Source organism: Cucumis melo, chromosome 1 (genome assembly GCF_025177605.1).
Source record: "Cucumis melo cultivar AY chromosome 1, USDA_Cmelo_AY_1.0, whole genome shotgun sequence".
Taxonomy (NCBI): Eukaryota; Viridiplantae; Streptophyta; class Magnoliopsida; order Cucurbitales; family Cucurbitaceae; genus Cucumis; species Cucumis melo.
The window spans coordinates 38072774-38094402 of record NC_066857.1 but is presented as its reverse complement, the minus strand read 5'-3'; the positions used below and the strand labels follow the sequence as shown (position 1 = coordinate 38094402).

At 34.5% G+C, this 21629-nt stretch overlaps 2 protein-coding genes across 5 annotated transcripts in view; both read right to left on the bottom strand.

Annotated features, from left to right (window-relative positions):
* LOC103500795 (DNA-directed RNA polymerase III subunit 2) overlaps positions 1–14282 on the bottom strand; it is a 50623-nt gene extending 36341 nt beyond the window's left edge. Inside the window, exons 1-11 of one of the 4 annotated variants that reach the window (XM_008464225.3) lie at positions 14147–14282; positions 13901–14018; positions 13632–13753; positions 5118–5210; positions 4749–4821; positions 4582–4672; positions 4433–4485; positions 3989–4053; positions 3466–3574; positions 3248–3358; positions 573–632 (exon numbers count right to left, since the gene is read on the bottom strand). In XM_008464225.3, coding sequence (XP_008462447.1) covers positions 573–632; positions 3248–3358; positions 3466–3574; positions 3989–4053; positions 4433–4485; positions 4582–4672; positions 4749–4821; positions 5118–5210; positions 13632–13753; positions 13901–14018; positions 14147–14178 — 927 coding nt within the window. In that variant the 5' untranslated portion in view covers positions 14179–14282. Of the gene's footprint in view, positions 1–572; positions 633–3247; positions 3359–3465; positions 3575–3988; positions 4054–4432; positions 4486–4581; positions 4673–4748; positions 4822–5117; positions 5211–5756; positions 7997–13256; positions 13534–13631; positions 13754–13900; positions 14019–14146 lie in introns of those variants that run through there. The other 3 variants (XM_051079135.1, XM_017047349.2, XM_051079134.1) reach the window with 3 other exon arrangements.
* A 959-nt stretch (positions 14283–15241) lies between these two features.
* Positions 15242–18571, bottom strand: LOC103500792 (CASP-like protein 3A1). The gene is made up of 3 exons (XM_008464223.3): positions 17989–18571; positions 16885–17020; positions 15242–15834 (listed from the first exon to the last, which is right to left on the bottom strand). Exons 1-3 carry the CDS (start codon positions 18285–18287, stop codon positions 15619–15621), a joined length of 651 nt encoding a protein of 216 aa, XP_008462445.1. The 5' UTR covers positions 18288–18571; the 3' UTR covers positions 15242–15618.
* Between the last annotated feature and the right edge of the window lie 3058 nt (positions 18572–21629).

Genomic DNA, 21629 nt, shown 5'->3' with positions numbered 1-21629 from the left:
AACAACTCTCTTTATTCATATAGATGTAAAATGAAAGAGACTAATGCTCTAAGTACATGAGGGTTATGCAAAGAGCGTAAAGCATAAAGCATAACTAGGATCAATGCATCCTGATCTTCTTTTCCTGTTTTTTGGTGATTTTCTAGATTTGTTGTAATAGGATAGATCTAGCTCTCATTGTAATATTTTGGATCTCGTTCTCATTGCTATAATAGGCTAGTCTTATTTGGGATATGATGTTCTGGTGCTATGTCAACCTAGTTGAGATGTCCGGGTGCACCTTTTGATCCCCCTAGTTTCTCTTTCGCTTGTCTAGACTTCTTTATTACATTCTTTGTATAATTCTCTTGTACATAGAGTTCTTATATTGATAAAGAAGTTTGTCTCGGTTTCACAAAAAAAAATACAAATTAGTTCCCTAAGTTTCTCGAGCATTCATTATCCATTTCAGTTTTCATAACACCCCTAGATGTCAACATCTCCTTGAACGTAAGTTATAAATATTGATAAGCTGAATAAATAAATGAAACCATAGTAAATACCAAGAATCGGAAGTATCATAGCATACGAACCTTTGTCTCAAGATACTCTAATGCTTGTTCTTGTGTATATATTTTTTCCTTCGCACATTCCTACAATAGCAGTACATTTGTCAAGAAAAACCTGTAGAACTGGCAAATAATTGAACTAATAATAATGAAAAAAATGCATAAAATGGATTCATAACTACACAGCCAATAAAAAAAACCCACTAAAAGTTAAATCCATATCTGCAATGCTCCAAAATAACAGTCTCAAAGACGATTGTGTGTCTATATGCATATATATTTCCCCAGTTTTATGTTAGTTACACAATTTCTTTTTTTTTTTTGAAACAGATGTTAGTTACACAAAATGTCTGTGAAGAAAAGAAAAAATATAAATCATAACCAAGTAGGCTTCTTTGTTGATTTTGATAATTACTTCAAAGATGAAGCTTCTTAAACTGGGTCAAAAACCATAGAAGAGCTATTGTGTGTTTGTTTTTTCATTGAAAAGGATACAAAATTTTCATTTAATTGAAAAGGATACAAAATTTTCATTAAGTAAATGAAAAAGAGAAGAGACTAAAGCTTAAAATACAAAGAAAAAACAAAAGCCAAAACAACAAAGTGAGAAGAAAAGGTAGACAAGATAAAAATAATTCAGAAGATTAATCTTCATTTGTTCTCGGCCTGCTGCCTTTTTGTTTTTGTGTTTTGTATGGACAGATTATTATTATTATGTTTGGCCTTGTATTTGGGGCTTTTTTGTTCTTGTACTGAAAATAGGGACCTAGTATATGGGTTTTTATTTTCGCTTCTTGGATATGATGAAGGCGCTAAGGGGTTGCCCCGATGCGCCTGCTCATCCCCCCTCCCCTCCCCACATTGCTCTTTGTACAACCCTCATGTAGATTGAGCTTTTGTCTCTCTATTTTTCAATATTGATAATAGTGAGACTTATTTCCTTTTCAAAAAAACAATTCAAAAGTGAGAGAAGATAGAAGAGTCCCAGTAACAAAATGGCTTGAATTGAATTTTTGGGTGTTTTTTTAGCTGCGTTCATGAAAAGGATCAAATAACGCCAAAGAGCAATTGTCTTTGAAACAGAAGTTAGTTACACATCTTTCTAGTTACTAAAATGCGGATGAAGAAATCTACTTTTTTCGAAAATGCTTTACCGATATTGAGAAACAATCAAGAAAGGAACGATAATGGCATGATTTTTTTTTTGTTTTGAAAGGAGACAGAACTTCTTTATTAATAAAAACGATAATAGCATGTTGAACTAAAGCTCATTACTTATATATAACTCCACCCATATGCAAGAACAAGAGGTGGAAGGAAACCCCACCCTCTCTCCGAGAACACCAATCCCATGCTTGCTGTCCGTTGAATCTTCATTGGAGGGAATTTACGTGACACTTACTGGCCTTCAAGAAAAAATTGATGCGCTAATGGAAGTGGTGGCGGCAGCTCCTCAAAACCAAGAAAATGGCTGACCATACCAGCAAGAATGGATGAAAGAGGAAGGAGAAGCGGCAGTGCAATGAGAAAAGGAAGAATTCAGCAAGTACTTCAAGAAAGGCTTCCAAGAATTCAAAGACGAGTCCAAGAAAATCCAAGAAGGCAACCAAATGTTCTAGAAATGCTCCAAGAATCCCAAGATTCAGATAGCAATGATGATCATTTACACATCAAGAAGAAGAAGAAGAGAAGAAAGATTTGAAGCTCACGACCACAAAATGAAGATTGATTTGCCAGTTTTTAATGGAGATACATAAAATTATTGGTTTTAGGAATAGGGTCCATAATACCCTATTCCTACTACATCGGTATGGCCATGCACTTTCCCTTTATTTTCTTTTAATGTTATTTCCTTGGATGTGATGAAGGTGCTAGGTGTGTGAACCTAGTTCAGATGTCCGGGTGCACTTACTGATCCTAAGTCTCTTCATTTGAGTGCTCTTCGTATATCTCTCATGTACTTTGAGCATTTTTCTCGTTTTATTGATAAATTGAGACTCATCACCTTTTAAAAGAAAAAAAAAAGGAAAAGAAAAGCCATCAAATTCAGATTGAATTCCTGGATTGAGTAATCTTCAAGACCCTTGAAAGTGTGCACCAAGAAGAAGCGTTTAATCGAGCAAACTCAAAACAATCTAGCCAAGGGGAAGCTTTATCATGGAAAACTCATTGGTCCTTTTTTTTTTTTTTTAAAAAGTAAACAGAACTTTTCATTGAGAAACTCGTTGGTTTCTTTCAAACCAAAATTCAATAAGCAAACGCGAGTTGCTCCAAAGCAGTTTAGGTCTCTTCTTGAGGGCTGGGCCAACCATAATCTGCAAGTCATTGCTCCTAAAATCACAGCCAAAAACCCAACAAAGAATTCTTTTTTTAAAAAAAAGGAAACAAGTCTCTTCATTGGCAAATGGAAAGTATTTGATGATTTGCACCTTAAAATTGAGATTGGTCCGATCGATTTCACTCCAAATTGGTAGTTATCGAGCAATATGGTGGGTGGATAAGAATAAAAAACCTCCCACTAACATACTGGAAAAAGAATCAGTACTTGAAGCCATTGGAAAACAATTGGGAGGTTTATTGGAAAACAATTGGGAGGTTTATCAGCCATTTCTTCTCGAACTCTCAATGCATTAGTAAAATAATAATAATATGGGATGACAGACTTCTATAGAAAGTAACGTTTTGGCACCGTTAGCAACCTCAATTGATGGAAGAAGTAGGGCTCCATATCGAGGATCCCTTCCAACCATTTGCACAACTTCTTGAACACTCTCCATGCCCATAGCCTTCAAGACCACCATAATGGGAATCTAACAAAACCAAAAAAACGAAATAATCAAAAATTAAAGACACGCACTTGAACAAGGATCAGTTGAATGAGAAATATAATAACTGCAATTGTAGAAATTATTCATACCTTTGGTGTAGTAAATATATTGAGCTGAAGATAAATCTTCTCATTTTCCATCTTAATAACTGTTTTACTTTTTGTTGCCTCAGTGCTGCTTGTAACGGATGCATTTATACTGGAATGCAACAAGGATAAATTCAGCCGAAGTTACAGACATATGAACTTTGAACCAATATATAAGAGAGAAGGAGAAAAAAAAACAAGAAATAAGTATTTCAAAACAAAAGATACAAAATAAACAGCAGTAAATACAATGTTGTAGAAAAATTACTGCTTGTTTTATGATTTTTATTTGAATATTTATTACTTCAGGTTGTGGTTAGTAGGTTTAGGTAAACCCAATCAATGCCCGTAAGAAGCAATTTCTAATCCTATAAAAATTATGCAGCTTGGTAGACATGATACTATAGAAGAGAAAAGCTGACCATTGTTTAACTTGAACAGAATTTCATTACCAAGAGAATAATGATAATACGAATAAGGCAACAAACTAGAACATTGAAACAAAGTACTTAAAAGAGCTACTCACTTCCCCTTTTTGTCAGTATCAATGATAATCCTGTTCTTTGAAAGTTGTTCTTGAATCAAAACTACCTGACATGGATTGGAAAGTTTTAAATGTTAACTACGTATAACTTAAAGAAATAAATATATAAAGGAACTGGAATTATGCACATATTTTTTTTATAAGAAGAATTATGTATATACTTTACAACGTTCAAAATGATAAAATCAAAGGAAAACTATTTATTAATGTTTTGAAACAAATGATAAAAAGATAGCAACAGTGTCTACACAGAGAGTTCTATCTAATTTTTGACAAACCCCAAAAGACAATAGTTCACCCGGTAACTTTAGGAGTTAGAAAAGTCACAATGATAATATCCGAGATCATATTAACACTGAAAATCTACCTCAAGGATATCTTGTTCACTACTTATTTTTACAGTACAAAGATAATTAAAAGCTTTACCTTTTCGGTTCCCTTGATTATAAAATAGCCTCCAGGATCAAGTGGGCATTCACCTAGAAAGGGCATTCATGATTGTCTCTCCCATCAAAACTACAGTGAGAAAAGTAGCAACATATAATAGTTTAATTCTGAAATTTATTGTCACAAACCAAGCCTCGCAAGTTCAGCCTCATCTTTTCCATGTAAAACACAACAACGACTTCGTAACATTATAGGCATTCTCCCGATGACGACGTCCTTCTGCAATAGCCAACTTATATAATGTCAAAAGAACTCTAAAACAGGTATGACTGCAACTTTATAATAATGTTTATACCTTCTCCCTTGGGGCTTTTTGTGCATGACTTTCTTCTATGTACTCGATATCAACTAGTATTGGAGCAGCATATCTAATGCACAGATAAAATAACGTCAACAATTAAATCACAGTTATTTAAATTCCTCAAATGATCCAGTGTTCAATTGATATGGTCAAAGTACGACCAAAGAATTAACTACAGCAGAATACAGTATCAACTTAGTTCAATTAACACGATGGACAATGTAGATTCAATTGAAATTTTGAAATAATAGTACAGTCATGGATCATCACAATGACTCGTAAGTATTTTGGAAATCATGCATATTTTGGAAATCAATGCAGATGCATGACTAAATGGAAACAACAATCACAGAGAAACCATACGTTAGATCGGATAAGCGACACATGTGAGGATTGATAGTTTCACTCACAGCATTCACCGTCACAGAAGGCTCGCCAATTCTTACATCCAAAAACCTGCAAGAATCGAGAAGAACTGCTTAGTTCGAACCTTTGAAAACTATTCAGCAATGCTCGGAGTCTAGGAAGAATAAACTTGACTGTAAACCACAAGGACATTGGAATAAAATAATATATCCGAAAATGAACAGAGAAGTGAAGAGGGATGATTATAACTTGATAACTCACTGCTCAAAAGGATAATTATATTTTTTTTTAATGAAAATAACAACTTTTATTGAGACAAAAAAAATGAAAGAATATACTGGAATACAAAAAACCAGACTCACAAAACCCATAAGGATTTTCCGCTCACCCCACAAGGTGGATTCAGAAGAAACTCCTCGATCATAGAATTGAAAAGGAAAATCACATCCCCAATGACTATAATGAACACTCATCGTCTAGAAAAAATAATCCCAAACTCTACTACCAAAGTTTTTTCTCCTTTTTGAAAAGGAAACCGGGCTTTTTTTAAATAATATGAAGTGAGACTAATGCTTATATTACAAGAGAAATATACAAAGAGCATAATCTATGAAGCCTATGGATCAGGAGACGCACCTGGACATTCCAACTAGTTTGACACCCCTTAGCACCTCCATCACATTGGAACAAGATAATCACAAGCTAAATAACTCCAAGGATGCAGCTCATTAAAGCCAAAAGAGACAAGACGAAAGAAAAAAAAAACATACAGACAAACACAGTAACTAGAGGGCAAATCCCTTTACAGAACCATCCAATAAAAGCTCGATTGACAACTGAATAGGAATTGAATCAAAAGGTGTCTTCTAATGGTCAGGGAAGATAAATGCCCGCCAATTCAAGCAACGCTCCTGGATGGAATAGTCTTTGAATTCCTTGGCCAATGTGCACCAAGCAAAAAACTTGTGGCTTGCTGATTCAAAGCAATCAAACCAGCCCAATTCCTTATCGTGGAAAATCCTTTGATTCCGTTCAAACCATAAATCCGCAAGCAAGGCCTTAGCCATGTTCACCCAAATTAGTCTCAACCCCTTCTTCAATAAGAGATCCAATAAAACTTGTCGAACATTTAAGCTAAAAGTATCTCCAAAGGCCCAAGCAACATTAAAAACAACTGTTTTTGACTTCATCACTTTATTTTTAAACGGAAACAAGATCTTTTTTATTGAAATAATGAACGCAGTATAGCAGTACTTAGAGGATTGGAAAAGGTAAGTTCTCTTCCCCCCCCTCCTCCTCTTTGTTACATTCTCTCTCCTCTCTCCTCTCTTCTAACCATCCTGTTGCCAGATTTCTCCCCTGCCATTTCCCTGCTAAGGATCCCACCATTAATGATGGAAGTAGTCAGTTGCAAAGTTCTTTAGGCTCACTATTGCACTTGGAAAGAAGGAAATAGATTTCATGTAGAAGATGTAGAAGCGAGCAGAGTATTTACTACTAAGATTCCTTTGTTTTGGTTTTTAGCTTGTTTGGATATGATGAGGGTGCTATGGGGTGTCAACCTAGTTGAGATGTCCAGGTGCATCTCCTGATCCATGGTTACATGCTCATTGTATAATTCTCTTGTACTATGAGCTTTTGTCTCATTATTGTTATATTAATAAAGAGGTCATCTCCTTTCAAAAAAAAAAGATGTAGAAGCCAGCAGAGTATTGTCCCTCACTAGGAAGCAATCTGAATGGTTTCTAAAAGCTGTCTCGAATTTATAAAGAGAACCAGAGGATAAGTTTCTTCCAGAAACTGGGCGAAGCAGACAAAGGAAGGATGAAGGTTTTCTCTAAGCTTAGAGGAAAGAACGGATGGATCCCCCTCCAAGCAATTTAAAAGAACGGATGGATCCCCCTCCAAGCAATTTAAGTTACGTAGATAAAGTTAAAACTACAAAAGCAACATTTCTGTTGCAAAGAAAGTCTCAGAAGTAGTTGGTTGGCATGAAGACAAAAAAGCGGACGGGGATAGCACACCAAACCAGAAATCAAACTGCCAAGGACAGTGGGTGATCAAGAACCATGACGTTGCTAAGGTTAATTTTGAAAACCTATGGATTGTTTCCAAATTATTTGCATCGGATGACTGGAGAGTGATCCAAAAGCAGTTGGAAGAATTTCTTCAAACAAAAATCATAATAAACCCTTTATTTGGTGAGAATGCATTGATCAAGGGTCAATCAAGGACTTTATTCGTGAAAAAGGAAAGTGGCAAGCCTAGGGGAATTTTCATCTCAAATTTGAAAGATGGGACAACATCAGACACAATCAAGACTATGGAGGTTGGTTAACAAATAAGAACCTTCCTTTGGATAATTGGTGTAGAAGCACGTCTGAGATTATTGGGGATCACTTTGGAGGTCTTGTCGACATAGCCACTGAAACTCTGAATCTCACAAATTGTAGTGAAGCCCAAATTCAAGTAAATAAGAATATATGCGGTTTTGTACGATCAACGATTGAAATTACAGATTTTAAGAGGGGGACTATATTTTACATTTTGGTGACTTTGAATTTTTGAATCCTCCCAATCCTACCAGAGCTCCTCTTATGGTGAATGACTTTAAAAATTCTATTGACCTTCTAAGAACTAGGGATGCCTTGCAAGAAGAAGATATTGATCTTTCCACTTTTCCACCGGTTCTGAATGTTCTGAAATTGCAGCTCTCCCCAAAAATAGGAATCCTTTTGAAATTTTGAAGCACTTATCGGCCAATCCACCGCCAGAGAAGAACCTAGTGGTCGGAAATCAGATTGAAGTCGAATTAAATGCGCGGGCAAACAAACAATCATTTTTAATGAATTTTGTCAAACCCAATAAGAGCAGTTGATTTAAAGAAGTAGTGGATCCCACAGGTATTGATTCTCATTTTAAAAAACAAGTAGATGAAGAGTCAGCGAGTAAGAGGAATAACGAAAAGGCACCCTTAACTAATATTATGAGAAATTACGAATTATGCTCCAGAGTTATTGGTGACAACTCAGCACAACTAAAGCAAAAGATTAATGTTGCTTCTACAAATGAAATACAACTAGAAACGGCAGCCCAGCTTTCTCCAGAATCTGGGATATTCAATCGGTTTAAGCATGCCAAAGGAAGTAAAAACGTTCATGCTCCAAAAATCCTAAAGCATTACATCCATAAGCAAACTTCTTTCAATAATGTATGGACTGCTCTATTGAAATCTGAACTAAATGGGGTATGCGCTTTGAAAGCTCCATCTTCAGTTTCTCTTTGGAAATACCCCTCAAGCCTTCCATTTCTGATGAAATTCCAGATCTCTTGGAGGTGTGTAGCTCCAAAGTTCAGGCATCCAATTGCTCTAATAGATCAGTAATTGTTGCCTCTCCTTTTAAGCTTTTCAATTATACTAACTTCATGAACTCTAACACAAAGATTACTTGACTGCGAGGCCCCCCTGCCAAGTTGATAATTCCTCCAAGAAGCAAATTGATGAGGAATTGGTCTCGTCTTTCAGTGTTAGTAGTGAATAATTGGTGGGTGTAACTAGTGCGTCCGATCATAAGATTGATGCAAAAATCGAAGGAGTGGATCTAAACTCTCTATTTGATGCTGATGGTATCCCTCCAAGTGAAGTTCCCTCAAAGCTGCCAAACGATCTGCTGCCTATAGTTAATGACTGTGGAATTATTCTGCTATAAGAAAGCAGTCCAGCCTCAATATATTCTCTCTCAGAATCCAGAAAGATGGTGTCCTGGAACACAAGGGGCTTAAAAGATGTCTCAAAGCGTGCAGCCCTCAAGAAGTTCTAAAAAATAGTAACCCAGATGTAGTCATGATTCAAGAGTCTAAAATGAAAAGTTTCGATGTTGTTTTTATAAAATCCCTTTGGAGCTCCAGAGATATAGGTTGGGAACGCGTGGAGTTCGGTGGATCTTCTAGGGTATTCTTACCATGGGGGGCAGAAGCAGGATCTCAATAGTTGAGGTTATTAAAGGGCGATTTTCTCTTTCACTTAAATGCCTCACAATGTGCAAGAAGAGCTGTTGGATCACAAATGTATATGGTCCTAGCAGTTATAAAGAAAGAACGCTGATTTGGCGTGAATTGTCTTCCTTGTCGGTATGTTCGGCTGAGGCATGTGTATAGGTGGAGAATTTTTTTTATATATATATATGAGTGTCCCAGCCAGCTTATGCGCACCTCGACTAATCTCATGGGACAACCCGCCTGATCCTAAAACATTTGGTGTCAAGGAAACTCGTAGGAAATTAATTCCTAGGTAGGTAACCACCATGGATTGAACCCATGACCTCTTAGTTAGTTATTGAGACTACGACTCCTTTTTTACCACTAGGCCAACCCATGATCGTTTAAGTGGAGATTTTAATATCACTAGATGGGCCCATGAAAGATATCCGCTTGGCAGAAGTACTAGAGGAATGTAATTGTTTAACAAGCTCATAGAATCAGTCTATCTCATGGAAATTCCAATGCTAAATGGGAGATACACTTGGCCTAGAGAAGGTGGCACATCTTCCAGATCTTTATCGAACAGATTCTTCATAAACAAAGAATGGGATGATCTTTTCAAAAATTCTCGTGTTTCCCACAAAGCTCGCATCTTCTCGAATCATTTACCATTATTCTTGAAGGCTGGTGCAATTATATGGGGTCCCTCCCCTTTTCGGTTCTGTAACAGTTGGTTGATGAACAATGATTGCAATCAGGTCATTGCAGATACCTTATGCAGTTTCAATTATCAAGGTTGGGCTGGTTTATCTTGAACGAACAGTTGAGAAAGGTAAAAGTGCCAGTTAAAGCATGGCACATGTCAATGCAGGCCAAGTTAAAAGAGAGAGAAAACAGCTTGCTGACGACTGAGCTGGATATTTGTGATGCAACTGCAGTGTTGGTTGGGTTAAATGTGGAAGAGTTGGTTTTTAGATCAGCCTTGCAAGCGGAAATACTCAGTATTTATCGAATTGAAGGGCACAATTTCATCCAGAAAAGCAAATTAAATTGGTTGGCTGTGGGTGACGAGAACACAAGATTTTTTCACCGTTTTCTAAATGCAAAGAAAAAAAAGAATCTCATAACAGAATTGAAGGATGATGAAGAGTCTATGACAAAGTCGTTTTGAGACATAGAAAGGCTTGTGCTGGGTTTTTTTGCGGACCTCTATAAAAGAATTCCAGGTGACAGGTTCATCCCTATTATCAATAATTGACCTTGTGTTACCCCTAATTAGCATGTTGTTCTTGTTTCTCAATTTTCAGTGGAAGAAATTTTTAACCCAATAAAGGCACTTGGCAAAAACAAAGCTCCGGGTCCAGATGGTTTCACAGCAGAATTCCTAATTAAACACTGGTCTAGCTTCAAGGACAATTTCAAATCTATGATAGAGGAGAAACACTTAAACACTGGTTTCACAGCAAACATCCTTCGGCGTTCTGAAGCCTTGGTGGATTGCTCCTTTTTAGCCTTGTAATTTTCAGATTTATATTTTTTGGCCTTCCTATTTTGTTTAAACTTGTTTCTAGTCCTTTATGTCATCTAGACCCTTGTACTAAGCTGGACATTATTGAATTTTTGTAAGTTTCGGTTTTGCATGCTCGGGATATGATGATTGGCGCTAAGGGGGTATCAACCTAGTTGAGACGTATGGGTGAGCCTCCTAATCCCCCCAAGTTTCCCTTGTTTACAACTTCTTTATTGCTCTCTTTGTATAACTCTCTTGTACTCTGAGTTCTGATTAATAAAGAAGTTTTTGTCTCCGTTCCAATAAAATAATTAGTTCTTTATGAGAAGATTTTGCATTATGCTTTGTATTTAGATTTCTTCGGATATGTTTTAGTTTAGTTTGATCTCTTCTATTTGAAATTTATTTTTTAGCTTTTGTTGTAGCTGTAGACTGAACTTTCTCTTTTCTCTTACTCTTAGTATAATACTCTTGTACTTTGAGGTTAAGGTTCTTTTATTAATAATAATTTAAGAGGCTTGTCTCCGTTTCAAAAAAATGACCAAGTTCTACTGTAAAAGTCTTCCAACACCATCCGATCTAAAAAGATTTTCAAGAAAATCTTGAAAATCAATAATTTCTTCTTCTTTGAGCAGCCAGTGGAATATTTAAACAAAGAAAAAAAGAAACGACCCTCTTCATGAAGATAATGAATAGACGATGAAATGTTATGGACCAAGAATATATTGTGTGGTCCCAATGAGCTGCAATGGATCCATTTGGTAATAAGGTCGATTTTGAATAACCTTTAGGTAATGGATGCTAAGGGGAAGAACATCTACCAGCCAGTCAGTTCAAAACGCTATTCGGGAACCATTGCCAAGTTTGAAAAGAGCCAATGCTTCAACATTTCTCCAATTTCTAGAGATGCTAATCCAAGGGCTTCTCAAGCTGTTTCCAGATTTACCATCCACGTGCCGATTAAAGGATTCTTTTCGAAGGATACTTCTTACGACTTGTCTCCATAAAGAATTTTCCTCCTCCATAAATCTCCGACCCCATTTAGCTAAAAGGGCCATCTTCTAAGATCTAAGACCACCTAAACCAAGCCCTCCATCATGCTGTGAACAAATGACTCGATCCCATTTCACTGAATGGTTAATTTTACTTCCTGAGTGCCCTTCCCAAAAGAAATCCCTCATTAATCTTTCTAAAGAAGATACAACTTTGTCCAGCATTGCAAATAAATTGGAGAAGTTTTCTAATAAATCCCCTTTGCCCCATTCTGAAATTTCAGCTCATCTAAGATCCATTTTTGAAGAATGTGAACTAATTTTGGCTTGACAGTCCTCCTTACCCTTCTCTCGAATTTTGTTAGAATGAAGTTGTGTTTTTTATTTTGAAGTTGAACAAGAGATTGCAAGACAATAGTCTCATTTATTATCATTAATAAAGAGGCTTGTTTTCGTTTAAAAAAAAATTGCAAGACAACTGATACCTTTGAATTTTATTCATGCCTTGTCACGTCCCTCTTGGAAGATTAGTAGTATCTTTTTTTTTAAACGGAGACAAACTTTTTTATTAATAATAAGAACTCAGTATACAAGAGAATTATACAATGAGCGTAATAAAGAAATCATAACAAGCAATGAGAACGAAGTCCAGCCTATTACAATGAGAGTGAAATCTAGCCTATTATAATGAGAGTGAAATCCAGCCTATTACAGCAAAACTAAAAGACCACCGAAAACTAGAAAAGAAAAGAAAATAGGGCAGAAACACAGTGTTTGACAGTACAATGGCTGAGCCTTCTTAACACAACAAAAATACAAATGTGAGAATCAAAAAGAAGGCATTTTAGAAATTAGCTCCATGGAAGCCCAAATAGGGAACACCACATCAGAAACAGGCCTAGGAAACTGACTGAGATAGAAAAACTGCCCAGTCGAGAGAAAAGTCTTGAATGGAGTGATTTACAAAATTCTTATCGAGAGCACCAAGCTGCTGCAATACATTGCACTGAATTGAAGATTCCTGAGCTTGGACTTTTCTTGTCATGAAAGATCCGTTGATTACGTTCAAACCACAATTCCGCTAAAAGAGCTTTTCGGTCTGCAACAACTGGAGTATTTTGTTTTGGTTTTCGTTTGTTTTATCAAGTTATTTTGTATTGTTTTGAGGGTGTTGGTTCTGCTTTGTTTATTTTTACCCTTTCTTTTTGGTTTAGCTGTGTTTGGGGTTTTTTCTTTTTTTGTTCCTTATTGTCTCGCTGTATTCGGTTCGTTACTTGATATTTTGAGCTTTAATCTCAGTCATTTTGTTAATGAAGAGGCTTGTTTCTATTTCGGAAAAAATAAAAATACAATTTTGTCCAGCATTGCAAATGGAGACATGTAATATGTAGGGAGATTAGCTAATACAGATTTTTATAGCACTAGCTCTGCCTCCTCTGGAAAAATTAAATCTCCTCGATTTGTCTAATTTTTTGTGTAGAAAAGGAAGGCCTAGGTATAAAAAGGGTAGCTTTTCCGCTTTGCAACTTAACTTTCCAGCCATGTGCATCAGCTTATCCTCGTCCATGTTGACTCCTCATAATGTGCCCTGAACGTCATTCGATAAAGGAATTGCGTCCTTCAATTTTGTTAACATACATTCATCATACTTACAAAATAGAAAGGTGTCATCGGCGAATTGTAGAATAGGGGTATCTGTATCTTTTCTTCGCCCACCACGAATCCTTCATACAATCCGTTCCCATACAGCTTATTGAATAGAGCTCCCAACGCCTCACTGATTAGAGAAATAGAAAGGGTGATAAAGGATTGCCTTGTCTAATTCCTCTAGAAGCAATTCGAACCCCGGGTCTATCATTGATGAATATTGGGTAAGTTGGATTTTCTATACATCCCATAATCCAAGAAACCCATGGAAGCGGGTGTTTCCCTGTCTCAATGTTAAAAATGATCTCTTGGAATGTGAGGGGGGCGTGATAAGAGAATATTTAACAAAAGGATGGTTATATAAAATGAAAAAACGTGTACCTAAGATAAATACTCGGATCAGTACTGGATTCAATGCGATCGTTGGCCTTGACTATCTTTTTTATCTCTGTATTCACGAAGTAGTTAAACGAATCCAAGTGTTGCTTGACCAGACCTCTTACCTACAACCAGATGATCAACACTGTGAGTATTAATAATCAATCATAGGCTGAAATTTAAACAAACGCATAGTAATGTATACTGTTATAGTGCCTTCTGCATATTAAACTGATAATCGTAACAAACAAAAACAGAGTGATGATTTACACCTTCAAAAATTCAGGAAGAAGTTGAAACTTATCGACGGCTGACTTGATAGGAAGGCCTATGAATTGCTTATCAATGTCAGAATCGATTGGATTAGAATCGTCACCTTGCTTCTCATTCCTGCAGTTTTTTCAAGTTAGCTAATAATTGGTCAGTAACTAACAATGGTGGAAAACTGCAATTCAACAACTATACGCCGAAAAGAAAAGAGAGAGACGAAAATAATGAGAAAATACGGATGACTTTACTTCGAAGCGTCTTCTGGCAGCTTCACAACCATGGGTCCTAAGATTGTTGGTTTCGGTGCGAGTTAAAACCTTCCCTAAACCTTATGCTAGTCGAGAATATGGATTCCGGCGCGCTTCTCTTTATCGGTGTTTTAATTTGCATCGATATATATATATATATATATATTGTATGTAAATTAACCCTTTTTTTTTATCTCTGACTTAATTATTGTTTTTATTAAATATTAAATAAAATTTCATCCAACATCCTACCAATAATGAAGGTGTATGAAATTTGAAGGAGTACAAGGGGTGGTTGCATATACGATTTAGGTAGATGTGGAATTTTGATGCTTGTTTATTATTTATATTTATATAGATAAACATAATTATGTTAAATAATCATTTTTATTTACCTTTTAAATATTCGTTTTGTTATAATAATTATAACATAATAATAATTTATATTTTATAATAAAAGATTGTTATCAATCTTTTAGATTCCACAAAATTGTTGCATCTTCTAGGTAAAAATCATTGTTTTTTTTTTTTTCCTGTGAAGTACATACCAATCCTCTAATTATTTTAATTTGATAGTTAGTTTATTTTTTAATTAAGACCATATATTTAATCATCGTACCATTCTCATTGTTTCTTAACTTTTAAAAATTATTTATCTCATTGTAAATAGCCCATTATAACATACATCTTGCCTTCTTTATAATTTTTCTAATGCATCTGTAGCAACTCATTGGTTAAGCAAAACAAGTAATTGTATTTTTTTTTTCTTTTAGTTGGTTGAGTCAAGGTATGTCATGTTTTTTTATTATTATTATCTAAAAAAGAGGGATATCTAATTTCTGCTTTCTTTTTTATATGTCAAATTTTTAACTTTTTTTTTAAATATATTTTATTTTAAAAATTAAATTATTGTTACTTTGAACTCCATTTTGTGGAGTTTTTTCTTTAAAAAACTGCAACTCACAATTCAATTTGTATTAAACACAACTAATCAAGAGAATCACATGTCTCTTATTTTATTTTCATAAGTGCGTTAATGTCATCTAGTATTATTAAAATGGTTCATTTTCTTAATTTACCAAAATTAAAATTAAATATTACAACAGTTCTCTAATTAATATTAATAATAACAGTAATAATAATATATAAATGTACAATTAAAACCTTATAATATATATATATATATATATATATATATATATATATATAATCGATGCATGGATGGATACTAAGTGGGAACAGAACCCCCAATTTCTCGTCTAAGTATTCCCCACCCCCAATTTCTCGTCTAATCTTGTATTCCCCACCCCTAAGTCAAATGGGCATCTCTACTCCAATGCATTATACCATACAAGTTTATTTTGATTTATGGATCGTTCATGGAACTTGAAGGAACAGAAAGGAACGTCATATTCTATACAATACGTTTTCATAGAGACAGAAAGTTATTTGTTTTTCATGAGGCCTGGGATTTAGTTTTTGGAGAGCCAAATAACATATTGTATGGCAGAAGTGGTGAGCAGGCAACAGGTAAAGAATGTGAAGGCAATGGAAATGGCAACATGGTTACAGAAGCGTTTTAATGGCTTACAAAAGTTAGGTAGAGTTGTATGTCGAATGCCAGTACGATTTAGATTTGAGATTCCAGCTGCAGCTGATCCAGCACTCATCAACGCATATGCCAAGGACTGCAACCAACACAACCAAATTTTGAAATAATATGCTCTTCTCGACTAATCTCACAAGTCACAACACAACTACTTAATTCAAAAATGTTTAAATATCAATTGATCTAATAGAAGATGGAAAATATTATACCAAATTCATGGCTCAGCACAAGAGAGTCCTATCCATGAACAAAAATTTTATTTCATTAAGATTTTAAAAGCTTTATATTAGCTATTACAACTTTAAAGCTATGAAGCACAAATATAGATATGGATACAATAATAGGATACAACAATATATCAACTTCTAAAGAACTATCATGACTCTAAAAGAAGAGTTTGAAGCTACGTGTGGAGCATGGGGAGTTGTGAAAATTAAGAAATTGTTTTGTCGTAAAGCCCCACAATATACGGGTTAATAAGATATAAAAGCCATTTTTTTAGTCATGGATACAGGAACTCCTCAAGCCCAATATTTTTAAAGTGATTATTTATAGCCGAACCAGAAAATATAACAAATAACCAATGAGCAATACTTGAGTGTGGAGTTATCATCGATTGTAAAAAAAAACTATTAAAAAACAATAGAAAATAAAAGTTTGTCACTTATCAAGTAGTTGGTTGCACATTTAGGTGAGCTATAAATACAGAGAGTCGAAGATGCACCTAATCATTTTTAATAACTAATGAATCTAAATTAACAATTAAACAAATATTAACTCAAATGTATTAATTATCTAAAAGTTCTCTCATCAGTAAGATGGGTAGTAATTAAAATTGGTGGGAACTATAGAACTTGATTAAGCTGATGTCTCATGTGTGCAGTATAAATTGAGAAGAAAGTGAAAGTTTGAACACAGAACTTATATTGAAATAATATTAACTTACCACTGAATTCAAAAGCTTAGGCATATGAGTTACAGGTATTAGTCCTATTGATACTTCAACCAACATCTATCCTTAAATTATATAAATAAATAATAAAAACGGGGCAAAAACAAAATATTTCTCCCTGAAATTATTTTAGTCAATAAGCTACACTTTCCATTAGCTAGTGGACAGAGTAATTACCAGATCAACAGCGAAAATGAGCCAGGCTTGACTTCTGGAGCTAAGCACTGGGGACCTCCTAGCGAGCATAGAAGCAGTAACGAGCAGCTGCAGCAAAGAGTAGGCAGCGACAGCCCCTGAAACTCCAACAAGGTACCTACACTCATCATAAACTCATGGGGATCAACTACTTTCACTTTCAACTCGTTGAAAACACCCCCACAATCCCAACGCGCAAGTTCACTTTAATGATAATGAACTACAAACAAATGGAACAAACTCAATTATTATTATTATTATTATTATTATTATTATTATTATTATTATTATTATTATTACCCTTTAATAAAAAAAAATAAAAGAAAAGAAAAAACCCTTAACGGTGACCGTGGCGCGATTGGATGCACTAAGAATAAAAAAGAAAGACAAGCCAATTAAGCAATAGTAAGTTGGTCAAACTTTTGTATTGAGGGTCATAACAGGTCCAGAAGAAGACAAACGTGAAATAGGGAATATTTTGAGGAAAGAAGGAATCGCGTGGTTTCACGGGGTTCATTTTAGACCAAGCCATGAAACTTGGATGAAGAGGGTTTTTCAGATTCCATTGTTCATATTCGAAGGAGCGCAGATTTGTCAACATTCCAACTGAAGAAAAGCGACTAAATCAACTGTAAGCTAGAAAGTGCATTTTTCTAAAGCAGGCTAACGAGTGATGATTTTTCTTTAAAAAAAACGATCAGAAACAATTAGGACTAAATTATACTCTGTTTGCGTGCCAAGATAGCAAGGTAAGAAATGAAAAAACATAGCAGTAAGATGTTTCCTCCTTAAGCCGATAGAAAATACCAGCCTCGTCATTTTGTCTGCCAATTCTGCCTATTGGGATCCGTTGTGATTTCCTAAAGGCATTTCAAGGTTGAAGAAGAACAGACGAACAAGAAATTAAAAGCTTAACGGTGATTATAATTACAGGGGAGCACCATTCCTCCAAAGACCATGCCCATTTTGAACTAATGGATCTCACAGCTCCTCCCCTGTACTGTTTTTTTTTTTTCACAAGACAATCACTGACTCAGTCACCAAAACATCCAGGGCGTAAACTAGTAACTACAAAAGGTAACTTACTCGAATACGTTTGAGAACGACCACTTGGATTGAACGGGAAATTCAAATCCGTAAATGGAAACAGTGGTAGAATCCTTGGCGGTAACCATCAACGCCACTGTCGTCGTGGACGTAGCAATGCAAATCAGCCTCAGTGCTAACTGATACAAATCGGCTCTCAGGCGGTCGAATCTTCGGTCCGGTGGTTCCATCGGTCTACTGGTCCTGCCACTCTCGGACGCGATAGCCGCCACCTCAGTCGTCTCTGGTAGTCGCACTGCTGCCTCTGGCGCCGGCGGCATTTTTCGTTCACCAGTCATTCAGAAAAATTCAAGCGTATCTTTCCGGTGAGATTCTCTCTGAGTGTTTGGGTGCGCGAGGGCGAGAGGATTCTGTCTCAGTTAACGACCAGCATGAGCGACTGAGCGTTTTAGCGGAGAAAGTTTATAAGTAGGCATTGAAGATAAATAAATAAGTGTAGTCGGTCGGCCAACGTTTCACATCGGTTTTTTGTGACGTCGAGCACGGGCGGTCGGTTTGAAGGAGGGAAGGAAGGGTAGAGAGAAGTATTATGAAAAAGGAAAGTAAATAACAACTTAAAAGCAAGAAAAACCCGATTAAAAGAGGGTTTTCTCTTTAAACCATGGTCTATTTTGAGAGTCTAAATGAAATTTAGCTTTATCTTTAAACAATGTATCATTCAAAAAAAGAAATGAATTATAATAATATGAGAATTATAATAGGGTTCAGAGATTATAATAGTTTGACAGAATGTTATTATGATCCATGTTTGTTTGGAATGGAGACTATTATAATCTGAGTTTTACTATTCTCTTATATATGGTACATTAAATATATATTTTTTTAAATTGATTTCATTAAATCTGGTTAACTATGATATTACTTCAATCTTTTGTCAATTATTAAGTAGTTTTTTATTACTATTTTCATATAATTATCTTTTCTTCGTCAATTGCTAATGATTTTTTTATTACATTGGAATTGTTATCTAATAACTTTACATTTTTTTTTGGTTAATTACGAAGTAGTTTTTAATACTCTTCAATTTTGTAGTCTAATAATATTGTTGATCATCTCATTGCTATTATAGAAAATGACCATCGAAAGCTTAATTTATTTAGAGTATTTTAAAGCTGTCAGATTAATCTTTAATTAGGGACGAGGAGACATGTGTTTAAAGTTGAAGAGACAAGTGAGCAAAAATGAGATGGGTAATTTTGGTATTTAAAAAAATAAATTAGCATGATTTTTTATTTGTCCGATATCATTAATAATATTTGTCGAGCTTAATTTTAGAAGAATATTTTGCTATCCGATGCAAATTCTCAATTAAAAATTATACTTTGTTTCAAAAATATTAATCAACTTTCAATTGTTTCAATAATAATATTACACAATGAAAATATGTTCGAAAGTAATCTATACGTGGGTTGTTTTTTTTTTTTTTAATGAAAATTGCTATTAGTCTATTTTAAAGATACTCACGAACTACTAGTTTTACTAATATTTTTTATAAACTTTTAATAATAGCTCAACAAATGTTTCATTTTTGTTAGTATAGGGTAAAAAATCGTGGGTACTTTGTTCAAAAATCATGGGTAAATTTCCACAAATATTTACCATTCCTTGATCAAAGTTACTTCTAATTATTTCCTAACTATAATCTACACCAACACCTAAACTTATGATTTCAGACAATCATAACTTAAAACATATTTATGATTCTGATTCTAATTCTGAAATACCTAAAAATTGAAACTAAAAGGCCATAAAAATGTGTTCCTGATAAATAATTTATAAACATTCTTCATGTTTACTGATTGCCTCCATCTTCTACTTTTGGGTCATTTTATGGAAAACAAACGAAACCAAACCATTTAAATAACGGGAGGAGCAGAGATAAAGTAAAGACATAATTTTTTATTAGGTTCTCTAATAGCTAAAAAAGAATTATTTATTAAGTTAGATTTGTTCGAATAGTTCGAATTAGGTGGGGAGAGAGAAGCCGACAAACATATATGATATAATTGTTAATTATAAGTTTAGAGATAGAGTTTTATATTTAAATATGATTAAAATATAAAAAATATGAATGTAGATTTATATTCAGAAGCTCGAAAATGATGAAAATATTCAAAGATAAAAAAAAATACTTTAAAAATTCGAACTTTAACTGGATTTAAATTTGAATTTCGTCTGATTTTAGAAAAATGAATGAAGATTCATGCTCAGGAGGTTGGAATTAGTCAAAACGGACAAAATGGTGAATGTTGAACAAGAAATTTTGGCCAATTAAATCACATCATGTCGTCACAACAAAATTGTGATATTATAATTTGATTGGATTTTGGTAGTCAAATTTTCTAATATCCAATCCAATTCAAGCCTCTGATAAAAAAATTTTGCTAAAGAAATTGAAAATTCAAACTTCAAAAAAGCTCTAAAAACGTGCAAGTTCTTATCAACATCGAGATCATCATCTTCTTGAAGACTTGAAAGATCAAACTTTTCTTTAATTCCAGAAGATTGAAGCTCAAATAAACTTGCAACTACAACTTCCTAAAGATCGAACATCAAAAAGTTATAAGTCTTAATTTGTATTTGAGAGAAAACATCAAATGAGTAAATATTAGAGATTGTATCCACAAAATCATATAAATAAATATACAAAAATTCAATTCCAAAAATTACATTTCTTCTGAAATTTCGTGTGAACAGTTAATTATCGAAATGTTGACTTTTAACTTGAAAAAGTCAAGGTTTGACTTTGACTTAAATGATCAACCTTGAACTCCACTAACACTTAGTTGCCTATGTGGATGTTCATAATGATGACACCAAGTCCACTAAGAAAATGTGCAAGCACTAAGTGCAAGTTCATTGCGATGACACCAAGCTCACTACGAGATAATGAAATGTGAGAGGCTAGCCAGTTTAGACATGCAATTGTTACATGTTTTTTTTTGTCTATTTAAGAGTAAAAAACTTTTGATCATTTATATATTTACTTAAAAATGCCCACCGAAGTTTTAATTTCAAAACCTTTACAATCCTTCAAAATTTCCATCTCTCTCAAATCCTTCACCAATCCCAACCCAGTTATACGTCCATAGAATAGTGAATCAACACTGTCCAGAGAATAGCAAATTAACATTAGTAGCGATCCGAGTTCATGATCGAGGAGAAGACGAGTAATTTGAAAGCTACAAAGGTAATCACTTTTAAACGCTAATTCATGTAGTTTATGGTTATGCATGTTAACCACGAGCAATTAGGGTAAATTCTTGATCTTTAATTTTGCTGCGCGTGTCTAAATTCCATCAAATTTGTCATATGATAATTGGTGGTTTGAAACTTGGATGATTTACACTAAGATAATATAATATATCCGAGTAATTTCTTTATAATATTATAAAACTCATATTTTCTCAAATAAATTTTCTCAGGTAACAATTGGCAACCAAAAAACTCTTGGTCAACTTCATCAATGTTGAGTTGGAATAGAAGTTTTCACAGTTCAATTCATTTTGAAGCGAAAAACAGAAAGAGAAGGTTTTGAAACTCGGGACACAGTTGTCCCAAGATCACCTCGAGTTTTAAAACTCAAGGCAAAGTTCCTCCAAGATCAAGGCAACTTTGCC